We start from the raw sequence: 22,627 nt of genomic DNA, 5'->3' as shown, positions 1-22,627 counted from the left end.
GGGATCATTTTTCTGTATGTGTTCCACTTCAGAACAAGCAAAGCATGATGTAATGGTAATCATACCCTCTATTTGTCGGGGTGAGGGAGGAAAAAAGAAAGGAGAAACTTAAAAATCCACAGGATTCAGTTACAGAATGAAAACTGAAAATATCAGGGGAGAAAGCAAAGAACAGGTGACGTAACACAAAGGGATTGGATGAAAAATTCTGAATATTCTCAGTGGTTCTCACTTGTTGGTATTATTAGGAATTTACAAGCTCTTCGTGAAGAAAGTTGTATTCTGTTAAAAGATTTCTGTATTTGTAAAAATAAAATAAAATAAAACAAGAGTTGCAGAGTTGCAGGAGCAACTTCAGATTACCACTATTGTTTCCCAGTGATCCACCTTCCAGAAAATGTCATGATCCTCTTTCTGTATCCTTTTCAATGGGACCTCTGTAATCTCTGGGTTTGATCCTTTAAGGAACAAAAGTGGTCCCCTGCCATCAAGGTGCCAGGCCTTCCTTTAGGTCAATGCCACGTTCAGCAAATTACCCATGGCCCAGCTGAATACAAAGAAGAGTGCTGGCTATCAGGGGGTGTCAGGTGAAGCCTTTCGTGTCTAAACTTACATCAAGGCTTTTGGCCTGTGCAAATGAGCTGTCATGCTCTACCCATGGGACACAGGTTCTTTTGCATCCGCGGGCTGTGCTAGAAACCATGTAGAACTTGATACAGTGAAGCAGCAGATTTGCTTGTGCCAAATGGACATTTAGTGGGTTTGATGAAATCATTCTCCTTCCTTAAGCTACAGAAGCAGCAGAAAAGGTCAATTTTTCCATTAGGATTTTTTTTACCTGGTAAGTAGTACTGGTTTCTAGACTCTGGGCTGCCACTGAGGTCTAAATTCTCTTACAGTGTACACACGAGAATACCTGAAACACACACGCGCACAATCAATTACTACATCACCAGGGTCGGGTATCCTTTCAAAGTTGCTGAAGCCTTACCTTTGCCGTGGCCCTCGCACGGAATTCGGGACAGCCATTAACAGTAATCGTTTCATGCATGTATTGATACACCTAAAATAGTCATGTGAAAAAAAAAGAATGTGTAAGAATTTATTAAGAACACCAATCCTTTCATTACAGATAGGACAACAAATTTTCATTGTCGGATGATGGGTACTCTGTATTACAATGGTGGATCAATTATCTTGATGATTTGGACCAAATATACCTCCTACTTTCTCTCTCTCTCTCTGTGTGTGTGTGTGTGTGTGTGTGTGTGTGTGTGTGTGTGTGTGTGTGTGTGTGTGTTGGGCCAGGGAAGACAGTCGCATTTATTCAGAAGTTGTTAATCCGTCTGTCCATATGTATGAACTACAACAGCCCTTTTATTTCTGATTTTATATGAATTTATTTTTCTATGTATGTATATATGTATGTCTAGCTATAAAAATAAACTATTGAGTTACATGGATAGTCACCTCCTGAATTTGACAAAATTTTATAAACACTTTTCTAAATTAAGATCACAGTATTTTTACTTTTGCTTTAATTCCAACATGTTGGGAGGTACATTGTTATTAATAATACTCATTTATAAATTTGAATGCTCAGAGCTAAATGTTGTAGTAAGCAAACAGGATACTCAGTCCCTTAAGCACGGAGGTAAAACTGGTTATTCTAGAGAAACCAGTAAGGTAAGAGATTTGTAGAATTACGGTATCAGCTGGCAGGATGCGTTGATACCTTATATGTGATAAAAATTGAGGGCAAACAGAGAGGAAGGGGCAAGCCTGGAGTCAGGAGGCTGTTGAAAGAAGGCAGTGCTTAAGTTTGCACCTTATAACACAACTGAGGAACCATGAGGCCGTGTTTCCTAATTCTTCCCATCTCTCTGCCAATCTGGAAAATGGGTCAGGAATGTTTACTAAGTAAGGGTCTGGCTTGTAATAGCCAAACAATGCAGCAGACAATGCAACTCATTAGTGTTTCAGACACAACGATAGAAGAAATTGTTGGAATGTGGTAAGTAAAAACTGTTTTCTTTCTCCAAGTCTAGTGAGGAGATCATACAATCTTTACATTGGTGATTTAAAACAAACAAACAAAAAACTGTTTCACCTTCCAAGAACTGAAGTATATTAAGTGGCTCTTTTTGTTTGTTTGTTTGTTTGTTTGTTTGAGACAAGGTTTCTCTGTGTAGCTTTGTGCCTTTCCTGGAACTCACTTGGTAGCCCAGGCTAGCCTCGAACTCACAGAGATCCACCTGTCTTTGCCTCCCAAGTACTGGGATTAAAGGCGTGTGCCACCACTGCCTGGCATTAAGTAACTCTTAATGGTACTGCTTGAACAAGATACTTGGCAAAAAAACAAAAACAAAAACAAAACAAAAACAAACAAACAAACAAAAAAAAAACAGGTTAAAAGTGATGGACTGTATGCTTATCTTGAATTTAAATAATGAAGTTATAAAATCTATCACATAATGCATAGAGATAAAAAGCCCATTTGGCATTATACTGCAGAATTTTATTTTGGAGAGAGGGATGAACCATTAATTATTTTCTGAAAGAATGACGTAGAAAAATAAATTCCACTAAAGGTCTAAAAGAATATTCCTTCCCTTTAATTATTCTTACATTAAATGCATGAGTCAAAGGTTATTAAAAAGAACCCAAAATTTGATTAATTACCATTCAACAACCATTTACTAAGATTTGAGGCTAGTCTCTTAACATATTTTGCTGGCTCCTCGTTTATCAAATACATTTGGTGGAGTCTCTACCAATATTGGCTCAGATTAACCAGCTGATGTTCTCAGAGGTAAACTGGTGCAATGGTCTAACTTAGAGGGTAATGCAACTTCAAACCTATCTTATAGCTTTGAACCTGCCTAACCAATTCAGGTTAATTTGGGTGTCTAGCTTCTGTAGGAAATCTGGAAGGGGTAAGAAGATCCAGAAGTATGTTATTCCATATTTGGCAGGTTACTGTAATGGCTGCTAAACATATTACCATATTATCCCTGAAAGTGCATTATTTTGCTTTCTTCATACTTCTTCCACACAAGTGTTCTACTTATTTGTTCTTATAGCTCATTAAGAGAAGCCCCACCCCCTACTGTCTGCCTTTCTTCTCTTGTTAATAAACTCTCTCACCTGACCCTTCTGTCAACATCAACTCTTTCTTACCATCTCACCACAATCAAACACCCTTCACTCCAATTGCCTGGTCAGGTACCCACTTGACCATGTGTCGTCTAGTGTGATTTTTGGCTTGTCTACTGACCTCAAGTGACAAAGCCAGGCCAGAGATCACGATGCAGAACACAACCTTTTCTTCATTTTTTTAGCCTCTCTTGTGTTCTTGGCTCCTCAGTTCTCCAAACATAACAAACCCTTCCCCTTGTCCAGACCTTTGAGGACCCTTATAACTCTCATTAAAGCACCTCTCCACCTGGCAGGCGTTTATTTACCCCACTTTAACAGGATGTCTAAAGACCCAATTCAAGATTTATCTCCTTTGTTAAATCCCCTCCCTCATGCAGAGTTACGTTTCTCCCTTTTCACTTCTGGGACTTCTGAATTGCCTGTGCCTCACACTGATTACCTTTTCCAGGGAGTGTGATGTCTTTGCTTGCATCCACGGACATTTATAAGAAACGTTACTTAGCAAATAATTAAAAGATTGTCATCAACTGATTAAGAAGAGAGGTCATCATTTTGTCAGTGGGAAAATGTAAATACTTAATAAATATGGCAAATTAAGAATTTTAAATTAAAAACTGGCTTCCAAAGGGTTAGAACTGTCTAGATAATTGCTCAGACTCTGGAGACGGCTGGTAAACAAAACCTGGCTCTGCAGCTTTCCAATTGTATGATATCGGTCAGTTAAGTGCTTGATTTCCCTAGGGCTCAATGTTCTCAACTGAAAAATGCGCCTTAACACGGTAACTTCCAAGCTTTTTGTGAGGACTGGATAAGAGCATGACAGTTTGCCACATGTAGTTCGATAACTAACAGTTTGCTAATGACACTGTTTTCATCGATGCTGGTTTTTGCTTTTGTTGTAACATGTTGTTGTTTAGTTTTGGACGTTGCTCATCTTGTTTGACCCTGGGATTTCTAGGGTAAAATCTCCCAGGATAAACAGTCTATGAACAGCTGTAACTCTCAACTGGGGACAAATTTGCCCTCGAGAAGGAGACATTTGACAATGTCTGCTGCTATTGAACAAGTGGTGGCTGCAAATGTACATGGCAGCCAGTCTGCATCAAAAAAAAAAAAAAAAAAAATCATCACTCTGAACAAAAGTGAGTGAGATGGCATATTAATCTTTTTAAAAATAATGATAGCATACTAAATGAAATCCATCCAGTGTTATCGCCTATCTTTTTATTTCTACAATGCACAGTAGATTCTGAGTGCTTGGTCTTCAGAAGTGAAATAAGGAACATACAGTCTTGTGATTCAGTCAGGCCAAAGTTTTGAGATGTTCATTCTGTTTCCATTAGCTGTTTCACCTAAGGAGCTTCCACTCCTTTTTGAAGAGAAAAGATGAATCCTTGCACATCTTTCATGTCAAAGACAACTAGAAGTGTATTTGCATATTTTGAAGAAAGTTGTCAGGGAAAGACAGTCATTTTGCCAGCTACCTGGAGAGGGTTCTTAAAGGCAAAAGAGAAAATAGTTGTATATGATTCAACAAAGGCAAGTGGGGTTTATTAACTGTTGTTTGAATTTTAAAAAGTCTTATTAATAATAAAAAAAAAATAACCTGGAACCAGACATTGGAGTAAATGCTGTAAGATCAGAGAGACAAAGGAACGAGCCACTTCGACATCTCTTCTCACCAATTCCACAAATCCTCTCACTGAAATCCTGAGTCCTCACCTGAAAGGCTCCAGCCCAAAAAGCCTTTAGTTCCTGTCTCTTCATGCCTTATATATCTTTAGTTCCTGTCTCTTCATGCCTTATATACCTTTCTCCGCCTAGGCATCACTTTCTTCCTAGTGCTGGGATTAATGGTGTTCTGTTTCTCTCCTAGACTGGGTCAATCTCATGTAGTCCAGGGTAGCTTTGAACTCACAGAGATCCAGATGGATCTTTACCTGCCAAGTGATAGGATTAAAGGTGTGGCCAACTCTGCCTGGCCTCTATGTTTAATCTAGTGGCTTGTTCTGTTCTCTGATCTTTAGGCAAACTTTATTAGGGTACATGGTATATCACCACATTCCCATTTTTTGTCTAAAATAATATTAGAAGGTTATAACTAATATAAGAAAAACTATACACAATAACTACAATAAGTATATACAGTCAATAATTACATTAACAATGTCTAATCCATTAATATTTGACAAATTCAGAGAAAATACTCCATTATTTATCCTATTTTGGTGAGTCCAAAATGATGTACCTAATTCATGTTCTGTCCTAACTTGTATTACCAACCCAAAACTATCTTTTGATGTTTTTTGAAATTACACACTTTACACTTCTTTAGTGAGTTTCTTTTCTGAATTTGTTAACAAGGAAAACTATAACTATTTACTATTCAACTCCATCAGAGATACAAGAAGGAAATAATACTACCTAAGTAAGCAGGAAGTGCAGGTAGGCAACTTCCAAAAATGTAAGAAATGACAGAAACAGCTGACTGCTTGGACAATCACCCAAGTTTCTGCTAGAGTGTTGGGGCATTCGTCTTCAGCTTATGGGCCTAGTGTATCTGACAGACTCATCTGCAAAGCAGGATTTTCTGAAGGGCCTTCCTACCTTCTCTTGGCAAGGTGTGGTAGTCCTTTCTTTTGTGTCCTGTTTGTCCATTTTGGACAGCATACTATCAGCAGTCAAGGCAAGGGTACTTTCTTGTCCAGTGGCTAACTTTTGCTATAAGGAAGTAAACTCCATAAGGAGTTTCTTTGATGCCCATCACATTCTCTGAAATATATTGGTGCTGCCAGGAGCAGACATGTCTCATTGTCATAAAGAAAGAATCTATTATTAAAACATCTTAAATGTAATATTCTGTAGATCACCAAAGTGTTTGAGATGAGCTGTCTATCTAAAATATAACTGTTTGACCTTGAGAACAAACCCAATATGACTGCAAGTTGGACTGAATAACTAAACTAATAACTTTCATTTCTTTATATCCTTATTAGTTGGTAATAATAACTTTCATTGTTAAATGAGCTGTGTAGGTACAATACCCTGAACAAGATTAGAAATGTATGAACAGTATGTTCTAACAAAAATAATCTCAAATTTGTATCAATATACAAAACTTGTATATAATATACAAATATTCAATCTGATGCAAAATATTTAAAACTAGTAGTTGCTTTTTAAAAGTAGATTCAATAACCTACCCTTTGTAGATGTAACCGGCTTGTTAAATAAGAAACACAGAACCGATTGCAGAGTTAAAAACCACGAGGTCAGAGCAAGAGCGAAAACCTTACCCTTCACTGCTTCTGCTGTTCTTCCTCTCCACAAGAGACCTACTTCTGTGCGTCCTGTCTATTTAAAGACTTTCTGTTCTGTTTTCTCATTGGTTGTAAACCCAGCCACATGACCTCCTTGTCACTGCCTATTTGTTCAGACCTCCAGGTCTTCTATGGTTGGTATTGAGATTAAAGGCGTGTGTCTGCCATGCTGGCTGTGTCCTTGAACACACAGATATCCACCTAGCTCTGCCTCCCAAGTGCTGGGATTAAAGGCGTGCCCCACTACAGCTCAGCTTCTGCTCTGGCTTGCTCTGACCTCAAGGCAACTTTATTGACATACAAATAAAATCACATTTCAATACAAATAAAATATCACTATATTTCCCCTTTTCTATTTTAATAAAATAATATTTAATTTAATAAAATAATAATATAAGAAAAACTATATACAAAAGTACAATAACTATATATACCATATATACAAACAATAAATACATAAACAATGTCTAGTCCATTTGTATTTGACAAATTCAGAGAAAATAACTCCATTATCTATCCTACTTTGGTAAGTCCAGAATGTACCTGATTCACTTTTATCCTAACTTATATTGCTAATGGAACTGTCTTATAACGTCTTTCAAATTTATACACTTACAGCTCTTAGTGAGTTTTTCTGAAATCCTTAACAAAGATAATTATAACTATAACTAAATGATCTTCAACTCCCTCAGAGACCCAAGAAGGAAATAATACTACCTAATAAAAAATAAAAACAAGAAGTGCATGCAAGCAACTTCCAAAAAAAAAAAAAAATGTGAGTTGACAGAAACAGCCAGCTGCCTGGACAGTCACCTGAGGTTTCTCCACAGTGTTGGGCATCATCTTCAGCCTATAGGCTTAGCATATCTGACAGACTCTTTTGTGAACTAGAATGTATACAAGGTCAACAGTTTGACCTCACATTTGGTGAGAGCAGTCCATGTACCAGAAACACCTGAATTCCATTGGTGTCATGTCATGTGGATTTGTTCCAGATTAAGATACATCAGGTTTGATCAGCCAAGACCACCTGAAAGGTCTCTGATGACACCATGGCCCAGATGATCCAACATCCAGAATGCTTTCAAGGCAACTGGCTCAGAGGTTCACCCTAATGGACTACTCTATAATCCTAAAATTTTCTTTGTGTCCCCATAAGATACAGTGCCCCCCTCCAGCAGGAAGTAGTAAGAGAAACTACGCCCACATTCCCAAAATTATCAAGTTGGCTTTGGAGATGGAATTGGCTCACTCCTTCTCTAAACCCAGACATATTGCTAAAAGAAAAGGTTAAGAGATTCTTGTGTCCCAAATCAGAAGAGCCCTCTGGTGTGGGACAGAGAAAAACCACCATTTTATTTAAAACAGGTTGATTATAAATGCAATCTTTTTCTAAAGATAAAAAGGGGATATGATATAGATATGATAGGATGAAAGGGTAGATTAATGAACTTACTTCTAAAGAGCAACAACTTGTTTAAAATGTTTTACATTGGTATAGATTTTAGTCTATTGATACAAACTTAAAGTTAATTTTGTTATACTGTGTGTCTATTTCTACTCTTGTTTAAGATATTATGTTTGTAGAGCTCATTTTAAATTGAAATGGATAATTAAAAATAGATTAATAATTAGTCATCTATGATAATCATACTCGTAGCCATGTTAGTTAAGTCTTCTAGATATACAGAGAGATATTTCAGATAGATAGGTAATCCTCAAATACTTCAAAGGTCTACAGAATATGGCATTTAAAATATTTTTAAAATTTAGACTTTCTGGACAGTGAGACATGTCTGCTCCTGGCAGCACTGATTTACTTCAGAGAGGAGGATGGGCACTGAAGACACTTCATAATGGAGTTTATCTTCACCTTGGCAAAACAAGCCATTTGGGCAAGAAACTGTTCTTGCCTGGACTGCTCGATCGACTGGACATGCAGGACCCATAGAAAGGTGACCACTGAACTTTGCTTGACAAAATGGTCCTTCAGGTTCCTGCTTTGCAGAGAAAACTGCCAGACATTCTACAGGACACTGAGAGAAGTGACCAAGAGACTCTAGCCCTGTGGGCTGAAGACAAATGCCCCAACTTTATAAAGGAACATTAGGTGACTGTTCAGGCTGCCAGCTGTCTCAGTCTACCCTGCAAGACTCCCGAAAAATGCTCGCATCCTTCTCCTGGTTCTCAGGTAATATTGTATCCTTCTGAGGTCTTTGATGTGGTTGAAGACTAGATAGTTATAATTTCCTCAGTTATGATAAAAGATACGTTAGATATAAAACATAAGACTCATAAATATAAGATAGATAGGATATCTTCTTTAATATTGTAACTGTAATTCTTGCCTGATAATTGTTTTGTTATATGTAATTGTACTATGTAAAAGTTAAAACCTTCCTTAAAAAAAAAAGAAAAGGGGAAGTGCTGTGGATATCGCTCTGTGTAAATAAAGTTCTGATTGGCCAGTGGCCAGGCAGGAAGTATAGGCGGGACAAGAGAGAAGAGAATTCTGGGAAGTAGAAGGCTGGGGAGACACTGACAGCCACCGCCATGAGAAGCAACATGTAAAGACACTGGTAAGCCACAAGCCATATGGCAAAGTACAGATAAGCAGAAATGGGTTAATTTAAGATGGAAAAGGAGATAACAAGAAGCCTGCCACAGCCATACAGTTTGTAAACAATATAAGTTTCTGTGTGCTTTCTTGGTTGGGTCTGAGCGAATGTGGGACTGGTGGGTAAGAGAGATTTGTCCTGACTGGGCCAGGTAGGAAAACTCTAACAACAACCCTTTTATTCTATCATTTATATTTTTTTCAGAGCAGATTCAATAATCTACCTTTTATCTTATCAAATCTATATCCTCCTTTTTTCTTTTTCTTTTTTTGTTTTTTCAAACAAGAGCCCTGAATCTAATCTCCTTTGTTTAGCTTTTTTTCCTGACCATTATCAATTAAAAACTTGTAACCATCCATCCCTAAACAATGACAATTATCCATAACCCATTGAATCCCTTGTCTCAGATGTCTGATAAATTTGTGCTACTGCATTTGTAGGCAAATTCCACTAAGCAGGATAGGTTTCATTTCTAGGCAATTGAGATCATTGCTAGAAGAGTAATGCAGTTTTACCTTCTCTTACAACATTAGTGATTTCCTAAGTTTAAATACTCTCACAGGTTCCATAATATTTAGAATATTTTGAATATTTGTAACTTCTCCCAAGCTGCTAAAAATTTAGAAAGGTAAGTCAACTAGATACTATGAACAAGATGGTGGCATGTTGGTTCAGAAAGTGCATTGAATCATGTGTTTAGCTAACAGTCCTTTCTGAGTTATTCTGCATTAGCCAGTTGTACTAAGTTATTAAAGGAAAAAGTCTACTTCCAAAATTGAAAGAACATTATTTTTATTACTGATTGGTTATTTAAAATGTTTTGTTGTTGTTTTTATTTTTTTTAATTTAAATTTTTTATTAACTTTACATATCAACCACTGATCCCCTTCTCACCCCTCATCCCACTCCCCCACCCCACCTCTCCCCTCCATCCCCTCCTCCAACATGTATATTCAGTTGAGGCAGGACCAAGCCCCTCCCCACGGCATCAAGGGTGAGCAAAGTGTCGAACCCTAGGTAATGGGATCCAGGAAGCCAGCTCATACACCTGGGATAGATCCTGATCCCACTGCCAGGGGCCCCTCAAACAGACCCAGCTACACAACTGTCTGCTGTATGTAGAGGGTCTATTTTACTTTTCTGTGTAGAAGTTTTATCAATGAGAAGCTAGGCAGTACACATGAAATAAAACAGTGATGCCCTCAATAGCATTGCCATTTAGATAGAGTGAAACTAAACAGCTAAGAATCTACTATGAGAAGAGATTTTAGATTTGAACTTTCACTTATACAGACACTAAACACCACAATAAAAGCATTCAGTGTACACTTCCCAATCTTGAAAATTCTCAACAATATACAGAGGTAGGAAAGCATGGTCAAGCCTAGGCTATGAATTTCTCACTCCAAGTCTCTTTCCTAGGAGACCTTAACAGTCTACATTTGTGAACCATATTTTCCACAATGTATCAAACAGGCAGTCAAAGAAAGATAAAACACGTGACTTTTTGGCCATAACCCATTATTCATATTATGCTCTAGTTGTAGTAGTTACTTACAATAGCGTTTATTTCTATTATTACTAGCTCCTGCCTAACAAAGATCTTTACAATGGTGTCTTTAATAGGTAGATGCTTAGTTGGCTCCAAGTTGAAATTTTTTCTTTGCATTTAAAGCTAGACTTTGATTTTTTTCTGTCTTCTACTATAACAGAAGAATAGTTTTGTTGTCTTTTGTATTTGAGGTTATTTAAATATTTCTGTGCTCACCTAATGTAATCAGCATTTCACCTCCCCATCACAGTTTTGTCTGGCCACATGACTCAGGTGCTTTCAGGGAGAATTAAATTAGGTTTAAGTGGGATGCCTCTAGGAAGCTCTGTTCTTTCTCCATTTTCTTCCCTAGGGTGCGTCTGTTCAGCTGTAATTGCAGACATCAACTTCCAGAGAAGGGGCATGGAAATGTATCATCATCAGACGTGATTAATTGAGGGCCCTGAGTCTATGGCATATATGGCCGTTCATTTCTCTGCTTGCTACAATAATGAAAAATGGTATTTTTAGGAGGCTAGAGAAATACCTCAGTGACTGAGAGTACAGGCTCTTCCAGGGACCCAGATTTGCTACTCAGCACCCGATTGTCACCCTACAATGGTCTGTGACTCTAGTTCCAGGGGATCTGATGTCCTCTCCTAGCCTCCATTGGCACCAGGCACACACCAGGCATATACACATAGGCAAAATACCCATGTACTTCAAACACCAAATAAGAATTTAAATAAATGAAAATTTAAAAATACCATTTTTAATTCAAGCCAGCAAAGTTAGATTTCTCTGTTGCTCTTGGCCAAGAGTTCCCAGTTGTTATATTTCCCAAGTAAATTTTATATTATAACCATGCTATCTTTAGTTGCTTTTCTTATATTTCTTCTAGTGCTGGAAGTTATGATTTTGTTCATTAGAAATTAGAATTTTCTAATATAAAGAAGAAGATATAGAGAACAAACTAAAACACAGTAGTTTTAAAGAAGCCAAAATGAACTCTTTGAAAACACTGTTAGGGAAGTGAAAAGACAAATTGTCTAGGACAAAAATGCTTGCAAGAAACTAGTTTATCAGACAAAAACCTTCCTATCCAAAATGTTTAAAGAACTCTTGAGGTGCTTTATAAGAAAAATAATATTTTTAAAAAATTACTAAAATATTTGAGCAGGCATTTCATCAAGGAAGATACACATGCATGTGTGGAAAATACGAAAAGATAGTCATGAGGGAAAATAAAATTATTAAAATTATAATGATAATTAGATCAGTCTGCATACTTACTAGAATGTGAAGTTTAAAAATACAAATAATATAAAATTTGAACAATGGAAACTTTGAAGCATTGCCAGTGGCAATATAGAATGGTACAGCCATTTGAGGAAAGAAGATAACAGTTTTCTGTAAAGCTAAACCCACATGCACTCCAGAAATCCATTCATCTACTCCTACCTATTTGTTCAAGACAAATAAAAGCTGGATTCACATAAAAATGAGATGTGAGTGCCAAATGATTTCTTTGTTTGCAATCGGCTTAAACTTGGGAACCATCAGAATACCTTTCAGCAACTTCGTGGAAAATGGAAATGGCATGAGATGCAGCTCCTCCCTGAGCAGGAAGAGTGGGAAGTGATAAGCATTCAGCCTAATAGGACAAACAGAGGAGAAGGAAAGTGCACGTGAATGGTTATGTGGCCCAGTGTTCTCACACTAGAGTGTGCATTACCATACACGGCTTTTAATTAGGAGCGTCAGGAGTTTTGAATGGAGTTCTTCATTCTTCAGCTTTGAAGGCTCATCATCAAATTAAGAGAAGGTATTTAATATGGCACCTTACTTTAAGGTATTTAAATATTTCTATCATTAAAAATTAAAACTGGACCCCAGGCAGTGGTGGCTCACGCCTTTAATCCTAGCACTTGGGAGGCAGAGCCAGGCGGACCTCTGTGAGTTCAAGGCCAGCCTGGTTCAGATCTATAGAGAGAGATCTAGGAAAGGTCACTAAAACTACACAGAGAAATCCTGTCTTGAAAAAACAAACAAAAATTAAAACTGGACTCTATGTATTCTTTTACAGCTATTGGCCAGCTGAATAATCACACAACATTCACAAAACTGAACCCTGATGTATTAGTCACAATATGTAAAAGCACTGCAGATTTTCTGAGACTATATTTTAGTGTGGGGAACATGGGAAACATGAGTCACTGGCTTACTTATGCCTCTAAATTTAATCTCACTCAGGAGGGTAGAGTCTGTGTCTATGAAATTAAAGCCTTGATATGAATGTGCATGCTAATTTGATATGACTAGATGATAATCTAGTATATAATGGCAATTTAAATGAAACACACAAAACCTCAATCTAGGGTATGCATATGTATGTATCGATGCATAGATATATGTGTATTTACATTAACAGAGTCTCACATACACTTGGTTAGTCTCAAACCCTCTATATAGCCAAGCATGACTTTGAGTTTCTGACTATTTTGCTTCTGCCTCCATGCACTAGGATTACAGATACACTCAGGGCTCTACACATAAAAGGCAAGCACTCTGACCACTTAGCAACTTCCCCAGCCACATTTATGGAATGTTGTGGAAATAACTTCAGATGAATTGAAAATTGATTCCTCTAGTAAGGAGGAGATATCCCAAAGGTAGAGAGATGCATTCTATCTTTAGTTTCTTCCCATTTGAAACAAGGGCATAGCTTTAAGTTTGGCTTAAAGTGTAACTATCAATTTATCTTTTATATTTATTTTCATAAAGTGTTTTGTAGTTGTGGAGATCAGTATTTTAAATTACAGTTTTAGAATTCATATGAACTAAGGAATTTAGATTATAAACCTTGATATCTGGTGCCAGTTATTATTAAGTGGCTCACACTGTTTACAAATCATGACTATTTGAGTCAGACAACAATGTTCAAATCAATCTAGAGAAAGGTCCAAGGCAATAAAATCCCCAGTATACCTTTTAATATTTCTCTGAACTCATTAATTTTATTGGAGATAATATCATTGCATATTATATCAAGCCTTTGGAACGCAGCATGCATATCATAGTATCACTTACAATTAAAGACAAAATAAAATATACTGAATTTAAAAACTGAGGAAAAGCATGATGCTTTGGCACTGAAACCTGACTTGCCTTACACTTTTTAGCTTTTGCATCCTGTTTAATTTGCTGCCCCACCTGCTATGAAGGAAGACCCGCTCATGGGATTGTTCACCACCCAGCAACTGTATTAGTCACTGGTTTAACTAGTGGTGGTGATAATGTCCCTAAAAGTGTACAGCCATGAGAAAGGCTCAGAGGGGCAGGTGTGCGCAGTGCTCTTATTTTATGGTGTACTGTCAGGTCAAATCAGTGGGGTTTGATTCAGACTAGAAGAAAAGAGAGGCTTGCCTCGAGTGTCTGGGCCCAAGTGGCATCTTCTCATCTCTGTCTTTCCAGAAAGAGGTGCATTAGGGGCTGGGCGGTGGTGGTGCACGCCTTTAATCCCAGCACTCAGGAGGTAGAGCCCGGTCTCTGTGAGATCGAGGCCAGCCTGGTCTACAGAGTGAGCGTGATCCAGGACAGGCACCAAAGCTACACAGAGAAACCCTATCTCAAAAACAAACAAACAAACAAATAACACAAGAAAAGGTGCATTAGGGAGGATCTGAAAAAATGGCACTATATCTGTCCTTTCCGGTGGTGCTCTCATTGGGCTTCGTTGGGCTGGTGGTGCCGAACAGAAGGAGCCTGCAGAAGAGAACACAGACTCACCTAGACTTTGGCTACACTACAGTCTGAATACTAAAACCTCAAGTCTAGTTCTCACAGTCCACATGTCTATGTCTAAGCTCAGCTCCTTGTCTCATGCACTCTGCTGCAAAGAGATCCATGCCATTTCCAGTTTACTTTCAAGGACATTATCTGGACTACAGCTGTAGAATATGCTGAATGGAAATCGTCCATAATTTGTTGCCAATCTTCCATGTTAGAGATGAAAATGGCGTTACCAGATTGAAGGAAAATGTAGTCTCAAATTGTAAGTGATTTCCAATGCTGGGATATTGATGTAGATTAGGAAAATTTGGGACAAAATGATGCCCTTAAATACATGATCGTTTGCCTACTCAATTAACAAAGAAACGAAGGCTCTTTTCTGAATTACTATTTACAGATAAAGGTTACTGAGAAAAGCACATTGAGAAACTTCTCTAGTGTTCTACCACCTAAATGATATGGAAGAGATACAAGGATTCTTTGGGATGGTATTTGAGAAAAAGAAGATTAACTGTTCCCTCTAGCCCTTTAGTTTTAGTGTGAAAATTCAGAAGGATGTATGAGAACTGCAGGTATGTTACATAACACATTCCTTAAAATCTCTACCAATTTGGAAATTTCTGCAAGTTATTTTTAACACGTGTTTTAAGTGAATTAAAATGACTGGGCAATATACTTAATTTTCCAAAGAGAACAGAAAATACTTTGTTCAGTTTTATGGCTTCACAACTAATTATTTTGCTGTTATATAACAGCAAAATAATTAGTTGTGGAACTGTAAAACTGAAGAATGACTCTAATTTTAAGAAACTGTGCCATTAACCTTTATTTCACTGCTTATTTTTATAATTGGTTTATAATTCCAGTGGGTAGTTAGAACATATCACTTTCATAAGGTAGCACACACTAATGCGTATGGATAAGTTAATAACTTCAAGGAAGAAATAGAGACCACAAATAACAGCGAATTTCTGCAGGGTCTATATGGCAGGTGGCCAAGACACCAGGGAGAAATATCTTTCCTTGCAATTCAAACAGAATATCCCCTTGAGACAGATATTCCTGTCCTGTTCTTGTCGTACAGCCAGACTCTCCTGTGACAGGAAACGCCTGAGCAAAATTTTGGGAACATGTCATTTCCAATTAGTGTTGCAGTATTTAAAGTGAGTGGATTATCTCCATTTGCTTATTTTGAGCGGGGATTAAAGGATGCTTTATCTTTAAGACTGTTTGTTGGCTTGTTGGTTTTCATCTAAAAATTCAGTTGGATTAGACGACTGGAAATCTCAAGACCCCCAAGGCACGAAGGTTCCGAAGTTTTGAAATTTGCCAGAAAAAGTTTGTAAGATTTGTAAAATCTGTTCCACTTAAAATACGACTTTGTCAGGAAATGTGTCAACCGTTTTTAGAACCTCTAGTTTTGGAACCTTTAGGTGTCTGACGTCATTGTTATAGAAGCCATATCAGCTAATCAGATGAAGGCCAAAGAAAACAACTCCACTTACTTAGAACCTGATGATTCAGTTGATTGGAATTAAAAGCATAGCCAGTAAGGCTGTTGGATGTGGCAATAAAATCCTGGATAATTCATTAAATTGGAATGTTAGCTAGGTGATAAATAAAGTTCTAGTTATGCCATATATACTATTTGATATGTGTACATTTCATAGCTAATACTCCATCACAAATGCATTAAGGTTGAAAAGGAGATTATAGTCTTTTCAGGATGCTGTTAGCCGTGTAGTTAAGGGGGAAATAGAATTTGGTTATGTTTGGCTCTAGAGAAGAGAAGGTGAAGAGAGGCTCAGTGGGGTCATGGTGAAGGATGTGAAACAATGAAGTTAACTTGGATAATGCCATCTGATTTCTGATCTTTAAGAGATAGTTTAGCAGACAGCTAAATATGTAGGCATGGTACTCACAGGAAAACTGTAGGTTATAGAATATAATTTGTGAGTGTTCTATTTAATCATCTTACAAACCTCTGTGTCTATGTGGTCCTCTCAGAGAAACAACAAGAAATTGAGTCAAATTCAACACCTACTTTCTTTTAAATAAGCCTAGCCTTCATCTTACATAGAAACCATCAAAACAAGCAAATTATTTTTTTAAATTGGGGTAACTTACACATGTTCACTTTCAGTTCAATTATATCTCAGGAGAAGAAGATAGAAAGAAGTGTAACATGAATCTTAAATGGTCTTATTGATTAAAAAAAAAAACTCAGTGCCAGTTATTGGGGTGAATGCTGGAAGATCAGAGAAACAGAACAAGCCACATCCCACCTCACCTTGCCAACTTCTCAGCTGATCTTGTTTCCTCAGACTGAAAGCCTCTGAGTCCTCATCCAAATGGATCATGGCTGAACTGCTGCTAAAAAGCCTAAACATCTAAAAGCCTCTAGTTCCTGGTTTTCACACCTTATATTCCTTTCTGCTTCCTGCCATTACTTCATGGTATTAAAGTAATGTCATGTATGTCACCATGCCTGTTTCCAGTGTGGCTCTGAACTCACAGAGATCCGGGATCTCTGTCTCCAGAATGCTAGGATTAAAAGCGTATGCTACCATTGCCCAACTTCTATGTTTAATATAGTGACTGTTCTGTTCTCTGACCCCCAGATAAGTTTACTGGGGTGCACAGTATATCAACTACAAAGAAGCAAACTTTTAAGAAGTGACTTTTAAAGTAAAAATAGTTTACCCATACCAGAGAAACTGCAAAATATAGAACTATACAAGCAAGATACTGAAATAATCTGTAACTCACCCCAAAAGAACAACTGGCAACAGTTTTTGGTATTTGCTCCTTATCCATTTCAGTTAGCAATTTAAAGTATCACTTGCTATTGTATTCTTTTATAACCATTTTTATCTTTTAGAATGATCTTAGAAATTATGACATTAAGCCTTAAGTTGAAAGCGTATTAATACATATTTAAGAGCCAAAAGTATATGCATTGCCAACATTAATAGAAATGGATATTATTCTGTAAAGCTTTACAAACCGCACAAGCATTTTAAAAAAAATCTAGTCTGTCTACAGATGACCATAAAAGCAAGCCCACTCCTGATAGAGTGATCCAGATGTCCATCAATGGGTGAATCAATAAAGAGAAGTATAATTCCAGAATGAATTACTACTCAACAATATAAAAAGGATGAATCATTGATTCATGTGACAGTACTATGATCTTTATTCTGAGTGAAAGAAATTGGACAGAGAAAGAACAAACACTATATAATTTATTTATGCCTAATTTCGCAAGAGATCATTTATCAGAATTTAGTGCTAGATTCACCGACTGTCCTTAAATTATAAGAGGAAATTCAAGCAATGTCACAGTTCGCCATTAATAATTTATTAATTTTCAGATTGTCAGAGCTTTAGAATGCTACTGAATATTAGAAGTAAGCCTATTTCAGAAAATTTATCATTGAAAGAATGAATGCAAGTAATGTTATTTAAATTGTAAAACAAAATCTGTCCGATTCACAGTCCAGGCTTCATACTAATCTCTGGGCTTTTTCTTTAGCAAAATAATTGCTGGGAGGGGATCTTAAACAACACAATGACCATTCTGCAGCTGATTGTCTGGTGGCTGTTTTGTCCTGATGGGATTTGCTTTCCAGTCCTGAAAGAGAGTTTTTGCAAATCCTTAGGGTACATTTGGGTTTGTGAATGGTCCATTCCCAGCAATGTTGGCAGGGACTGGTTCCTTCAGAAACCAGAACAGCTGAATAAGCTATAAATATCTTTGAATTTGGATGAATTAATTGGCTTATTCTTCACAAATTGCATGCAGATTTTATCCTTTGAAAGAGGTAGATTAGGATGTGCTGTTTGGATGTCCAGAGCCACATCTTGAGGTTTGGGACTGGTTTCGGCAGAGTGGATGTTGTGGAGGAAGCCAACACTCTTACTTCCCTAACTAGGATGACTACAAAGCTGATATCATCAAGATTCACCCTATCCTGGGCCTTTCTGACACCCATCAGAGAGTGCAATCCCGGAAGAATAGTGTAAACTCTCCTCTGCCACCTTCAACAGACCTCTGAGTGTGGCCACTCAGATAGAAAAGGCTGTTAAGTATGTACTGTGTTGCTGTGGAATTTCCTACTCCTTATCAGCTAACCTTGAAAGAACTGAGTCTTCCCATGCCTGAAAAACGTGTTCCAGAACTCAAAGTCTAAGAATAATTACTGTGTCTGGTTTTCCACACTACTTCTGATGTCTAAGGTTTGTGTTCCTTGTACTGTGCTCTGTGTAGTCCAGAGAATGATTTAGAATAGCTGTGGCCCACTCATAGAACAGATGAAGATCTGACTGTACTCTTGCATAATCACATTCCTTATTCCTGCTCTTGATAAAGTGGAGGAACTAGGAACTTTGGTCATTTCTGTCTTCCCATCCAGGTGGATGTTCTTTTTTTTTTTTTTTTTTTTTTTTGGTTTTTTGAGACATGGTTTCTCTGTAGCTTTGGAGCCTGTCCTGGACTAGCTCTGTAGACCAGGCTGGCCTCGAACTCACAGAAATCCACCTGCCTCTGCCTCCCGAGTGCTGGGATTACAGGCATGCGCCACCACCACCCGGCAGGTGGATGTTCTTAAAGGGCCCTTCCTGGGACCCATGATGTCAAATAAGCAATAAAAACTGTTCTATACATCTATAAATGTCTATAAAAAGAGTGATAGAAGTTGTGCCTGTATTTGATGATGATGAAGTCACTCGGGAAACCTAGACAGGTGGCATAGATGCCTTTTGCCTGAACTCCTACCAGAACTGCCAGCCGGGTCACTGTGTCTGGTCTAAGGTAAGTTTCCTTCTGGAAGGCTTAGCTCTGGTTGATCTGCAGTGAGAAGTAGATACATCCTTGTATCTCACTGTCCTGCTATGTGACATTTTCTTGCTTTAACTGAACAGCTTAACATTTTTGGGGACCCTTTGTTCTCAGTTACAGAGGGTGGTACCCAAAGGAGCTCCACTTACAATCTGGCATGATTTGTCCATTAGTTAGGTGACAAGTTATCTCTGGAGGACCAGGATATCAAGCCTAGATAACCAGTTCTCCTGGTCAGAAATCATATCCAACTCAAATGTGCCTAGAGCAGATAGTTATGTGATAGGTCTATGAGGTACATACGCAAGAGTTGCTTCTGATTTTATCTAGATGGTGTGTATAGTCTTATATTTTAAATACAGAAAAGTTTTCCCATGAATTTAGTACTATTCATGTATATTTAATTCATTCATATTTAATTTATAAATGTACCATCATATGTATATGGACAGGTAAGGGAAAGTTGAAAAGCCACTGTTTATTTACTGAATGCTCTGTTTGTGAATGCTGAATGTTTGTGCTCCCTTCCAAATTTCATATGCTGAAACTGTGTCACTGATTATATTAGGTTTACTAAAGACTGATTGGATGGTAATAGCAACTTTCAAAATAGATCTCATCATAGAGAAATGAGAGATTTGGTTCTTTCTTCCCCCCCTCCTTCCCTCCCTCCCTTTCTTCCTTCCCCCCCTTCCTTTCTTCTTCATCCATTCATTTTTTCCTCTTTTCTTTGTATACGTGTGCATACTTGCTTGTATTTTTTCATTATTGGCAAAGTACACTTGTGTGGGGGCCCACAGAGGCTCCCTAGTAAGAACTTACCTCAGGGTCAGAGAATCTGAGCTTGCTTTACCCAGCCGGGCTGCATAAGGGGAAGGCCACAGGTGTGTTTACCAGGTGTTTGGAAGGGTCTACACTTGGCTGTACTGTGTGTTTGATCTTGCATGGGGGAGGTCTTTTGCTCCTCCCCTTGGCATGTTATAAAAAGCCCTTTTCAATAAAAGACGAGTGTTGGTTATTGACCCAGGCCCTCCTGAAGCTATCCTGTGTTTCTGTCTTTCTTCTTGTCAGCTACGTCTCTCTTTCTATCATTTCTTATTTCCTCTCTACTCTACCTAAGAACCCTTCGAAAGGCTTTCTCTCTCCTGATAAACTCTCTTTGCTGGAAAAACTCCTTCCTGAATGGAAGGAAGTAGAAGAGACTCATGTAATGGATCAGGTAGAACTGGTGGACTTTGATCCAAACAAGTAAAGATGGCGGCATTATAATGGAGAAGCATATGAGGATGATGAACATCACCCCAAAGGTGGCATTCAGTGTGAGACCTCTTACTGGGCCAGTTACTCAGTCACTCTATATGCAGTAGTGAATGTGGGAAGGACTGTAATTATAATATGCTACTACTTGGCTATTGTTTTTGTTTTAATATTCAACTATAGTAGTGTTTTAAAAGTTAAATGAAGAATAAACACAGAGCTCCTTTCACTGTTTCTATCTACTCTACTTAAATCTCAAAAATCATCTCTACCCATAACTCCAAGAGTACTGTACTATTGCACCTCTGTTTACTTCTGTGTTGAAAATGGAACAATCGACCAAGACATAAGGATTGAGATGATGTGGTAAATTGCTTTTAGGAGACAACTTGTAAGATTTTAACACAGTTGTAACTCCACTCCATTCTGGACCTGCATGTGACTTTGGTCAGTTGCTCCCATGTCAAAACTAAAAAGGGAAAAGAGTAAGAGAAAAGAAGTAGATCAATTTATTGATGCAACAGAACTCAGCAAAAAGGATGTGGAGAAAACAGTGGTTGTTTACGTTTGCAATGATAGGGTGAAGGCATTTGAAATTTTTGTTTGGAATCTTTTTTTCTTTTATTTGCCAGAAAGTAGGCATGCATTTTCATTAGGGACATTGTTGGAAAATCCCCACGAAGCAAAACATCTGCATCATGACCACAACTGTCAGAAAGATTCCCTGGCATGCAAAGCAGTGAACGTGCTTGTCTCAGTCAGTAGAGATGCTAACTCATTAAAAAAGCCCAGGCCTGAAAATGAACCAAATTTCATTTAACATTTTGAAGTGATATGCCAGCTTTAATTATAGTATGAAAGAAGAAAGGCATGAAAAAGCAACATTTTGATATGAAAAAAAATATTTCATGGGGCATTTTCTCCCGAAAGATGAAAAGTAGGTCAGTTTTATCAATGTGAATAATGATTTGAATCTAAATGCATTATTAATCTGCCTTTGGGGATGACAAGAATCTGCCTTTATGTTTTCATATTTTTCAGATTAAATCATATTTTTAAAAATGGAGTGTAGTTTGGAAAAGGTAGAGGGCAGATAAGCTCAGAAAGTTTTAATTGGGTTGATGTGTTTCATCAGTCACCTCTTTCCATCAGATGAGGGTTACCAATTTGGGATGGACACTCAGTCTCTTTCAGGCACTGATGGTTCCTGTCACACTGCCCATTTATTTTTATCCAACATAATTGTTAGCATAACTCAATGTTAAGGGAAAACATCCTTGGATATACACCTATTTCACAGTCTACAGTTCCTTCTCCATGTTCTCACTGACCATCCAAATGCACATTTTAAAACCTTGTATTCAGATACATTATTAATCACTTTTATTATCTATGGGGCAAATTGCCTACTATAAAATTAAATTCTTTGTTGATGTAGCTGAGAGACGTGAAACCTAACATCTGTATTTTTAAACTAAGTGGTCTGTCCTGCTGGGTAATAAGACTGGGAAATGTGTGCTTACTTGTATCCTGTAGATTTCATTTCTATATCATTATTGCTAGGAAAGGAAGTGATGGACTGGGTTCCATGACTGAGCAATGGAGAAAAGGTATGGCATCAATAATGCAAGAAAATCATCAAAAAATCCTTAAAATGAGAGGTTTTGCTCCGGAAGTTGTCAAATTTGAGTAGGATGGCTAATTAGATTGTGTGATCATAAATATGGCTAGTTTGTAGGTTGTGTGGCTGCTTTCTACAAATTGAAACACTCTCTCCTGGAAGAAAATCCAGAAAGCTTAAAAAAGTCACAAGGTTCAGAAATCTTAGAACGTTATGAGACTGATAAAGTCTCTCTTGGATGTTACATAAGCATTAGATTATTGAAGAAGAGAAGTGCATGTGTTGGAGCTGCCTATAAGTTGGGCAAGGAACTCTAGGCATGTAACTTTCATCACTTAGTGTCCATGTGGAGGTAGACTTTTCACTGATGCAACTGCCTTTGAGTCATGTAGGCCCCTATAAGCAAGTTTTCTGAACCACGATCCTGTACGTAACTCCAAAGGCCACTGAAGCACATGGGTACAGTCATTTCCTCAGCTGGTGCCCTGT

General features: G+C 37.7%; 1 protein-coding gene across 2 annotated transcripts in view; it reads right to left on the bottom strand.

Annotated features, from left to right (window-relative positions):
- Lin7a (lin-7 homolog A, crumbs cell polarity complex component) overlaps positions 1-22,627 on the bottom strand; it is a 142,410-nt gene that overhangs the window by 43,263 nt on the left and 76,520 nt on the right. Inside the window, exons 1-2 of one of the 2 annotated variants that reach the window (XM_036169887.1) lie at positions 992-1,056; positions 839-916 (exon numbers count right to left, since the gene is read on the bottom strand). Coding sequence is in view for 1 of the 2 variants with exons in the window: in XM_036169886.1 (XP_036025779.1) it covers positions 992-1,063 (72 nt within the window). In the remaining variant the exon portion in view is untranslated. Of the gene's footprint in view, positions 1-838; positions 917-991; positions 1,064-22,627 lie in introns of those variants that run through there. The other variant, XM_036169886.1, reaches the window with a different exon arrangement.

The sequence above is a fragment of the Onychomys torridus genome, chromosome 20, assembly GCF_903995425.1.
Source record: "Onychomys torridus chromosome 20, mOncTor1.1, whole genome shotgun sequence".
Lineage (NCBI taxonomy): Eukaryota > Metazoa > Chordata > Mammalia > Rodentia > Cricetidae > Onychomys > Onychomys torridus.
Note: the sequence above shows the minus strand (reverse complement) of the source record. Positions and strands in the feature narration are given on the sequence as shown.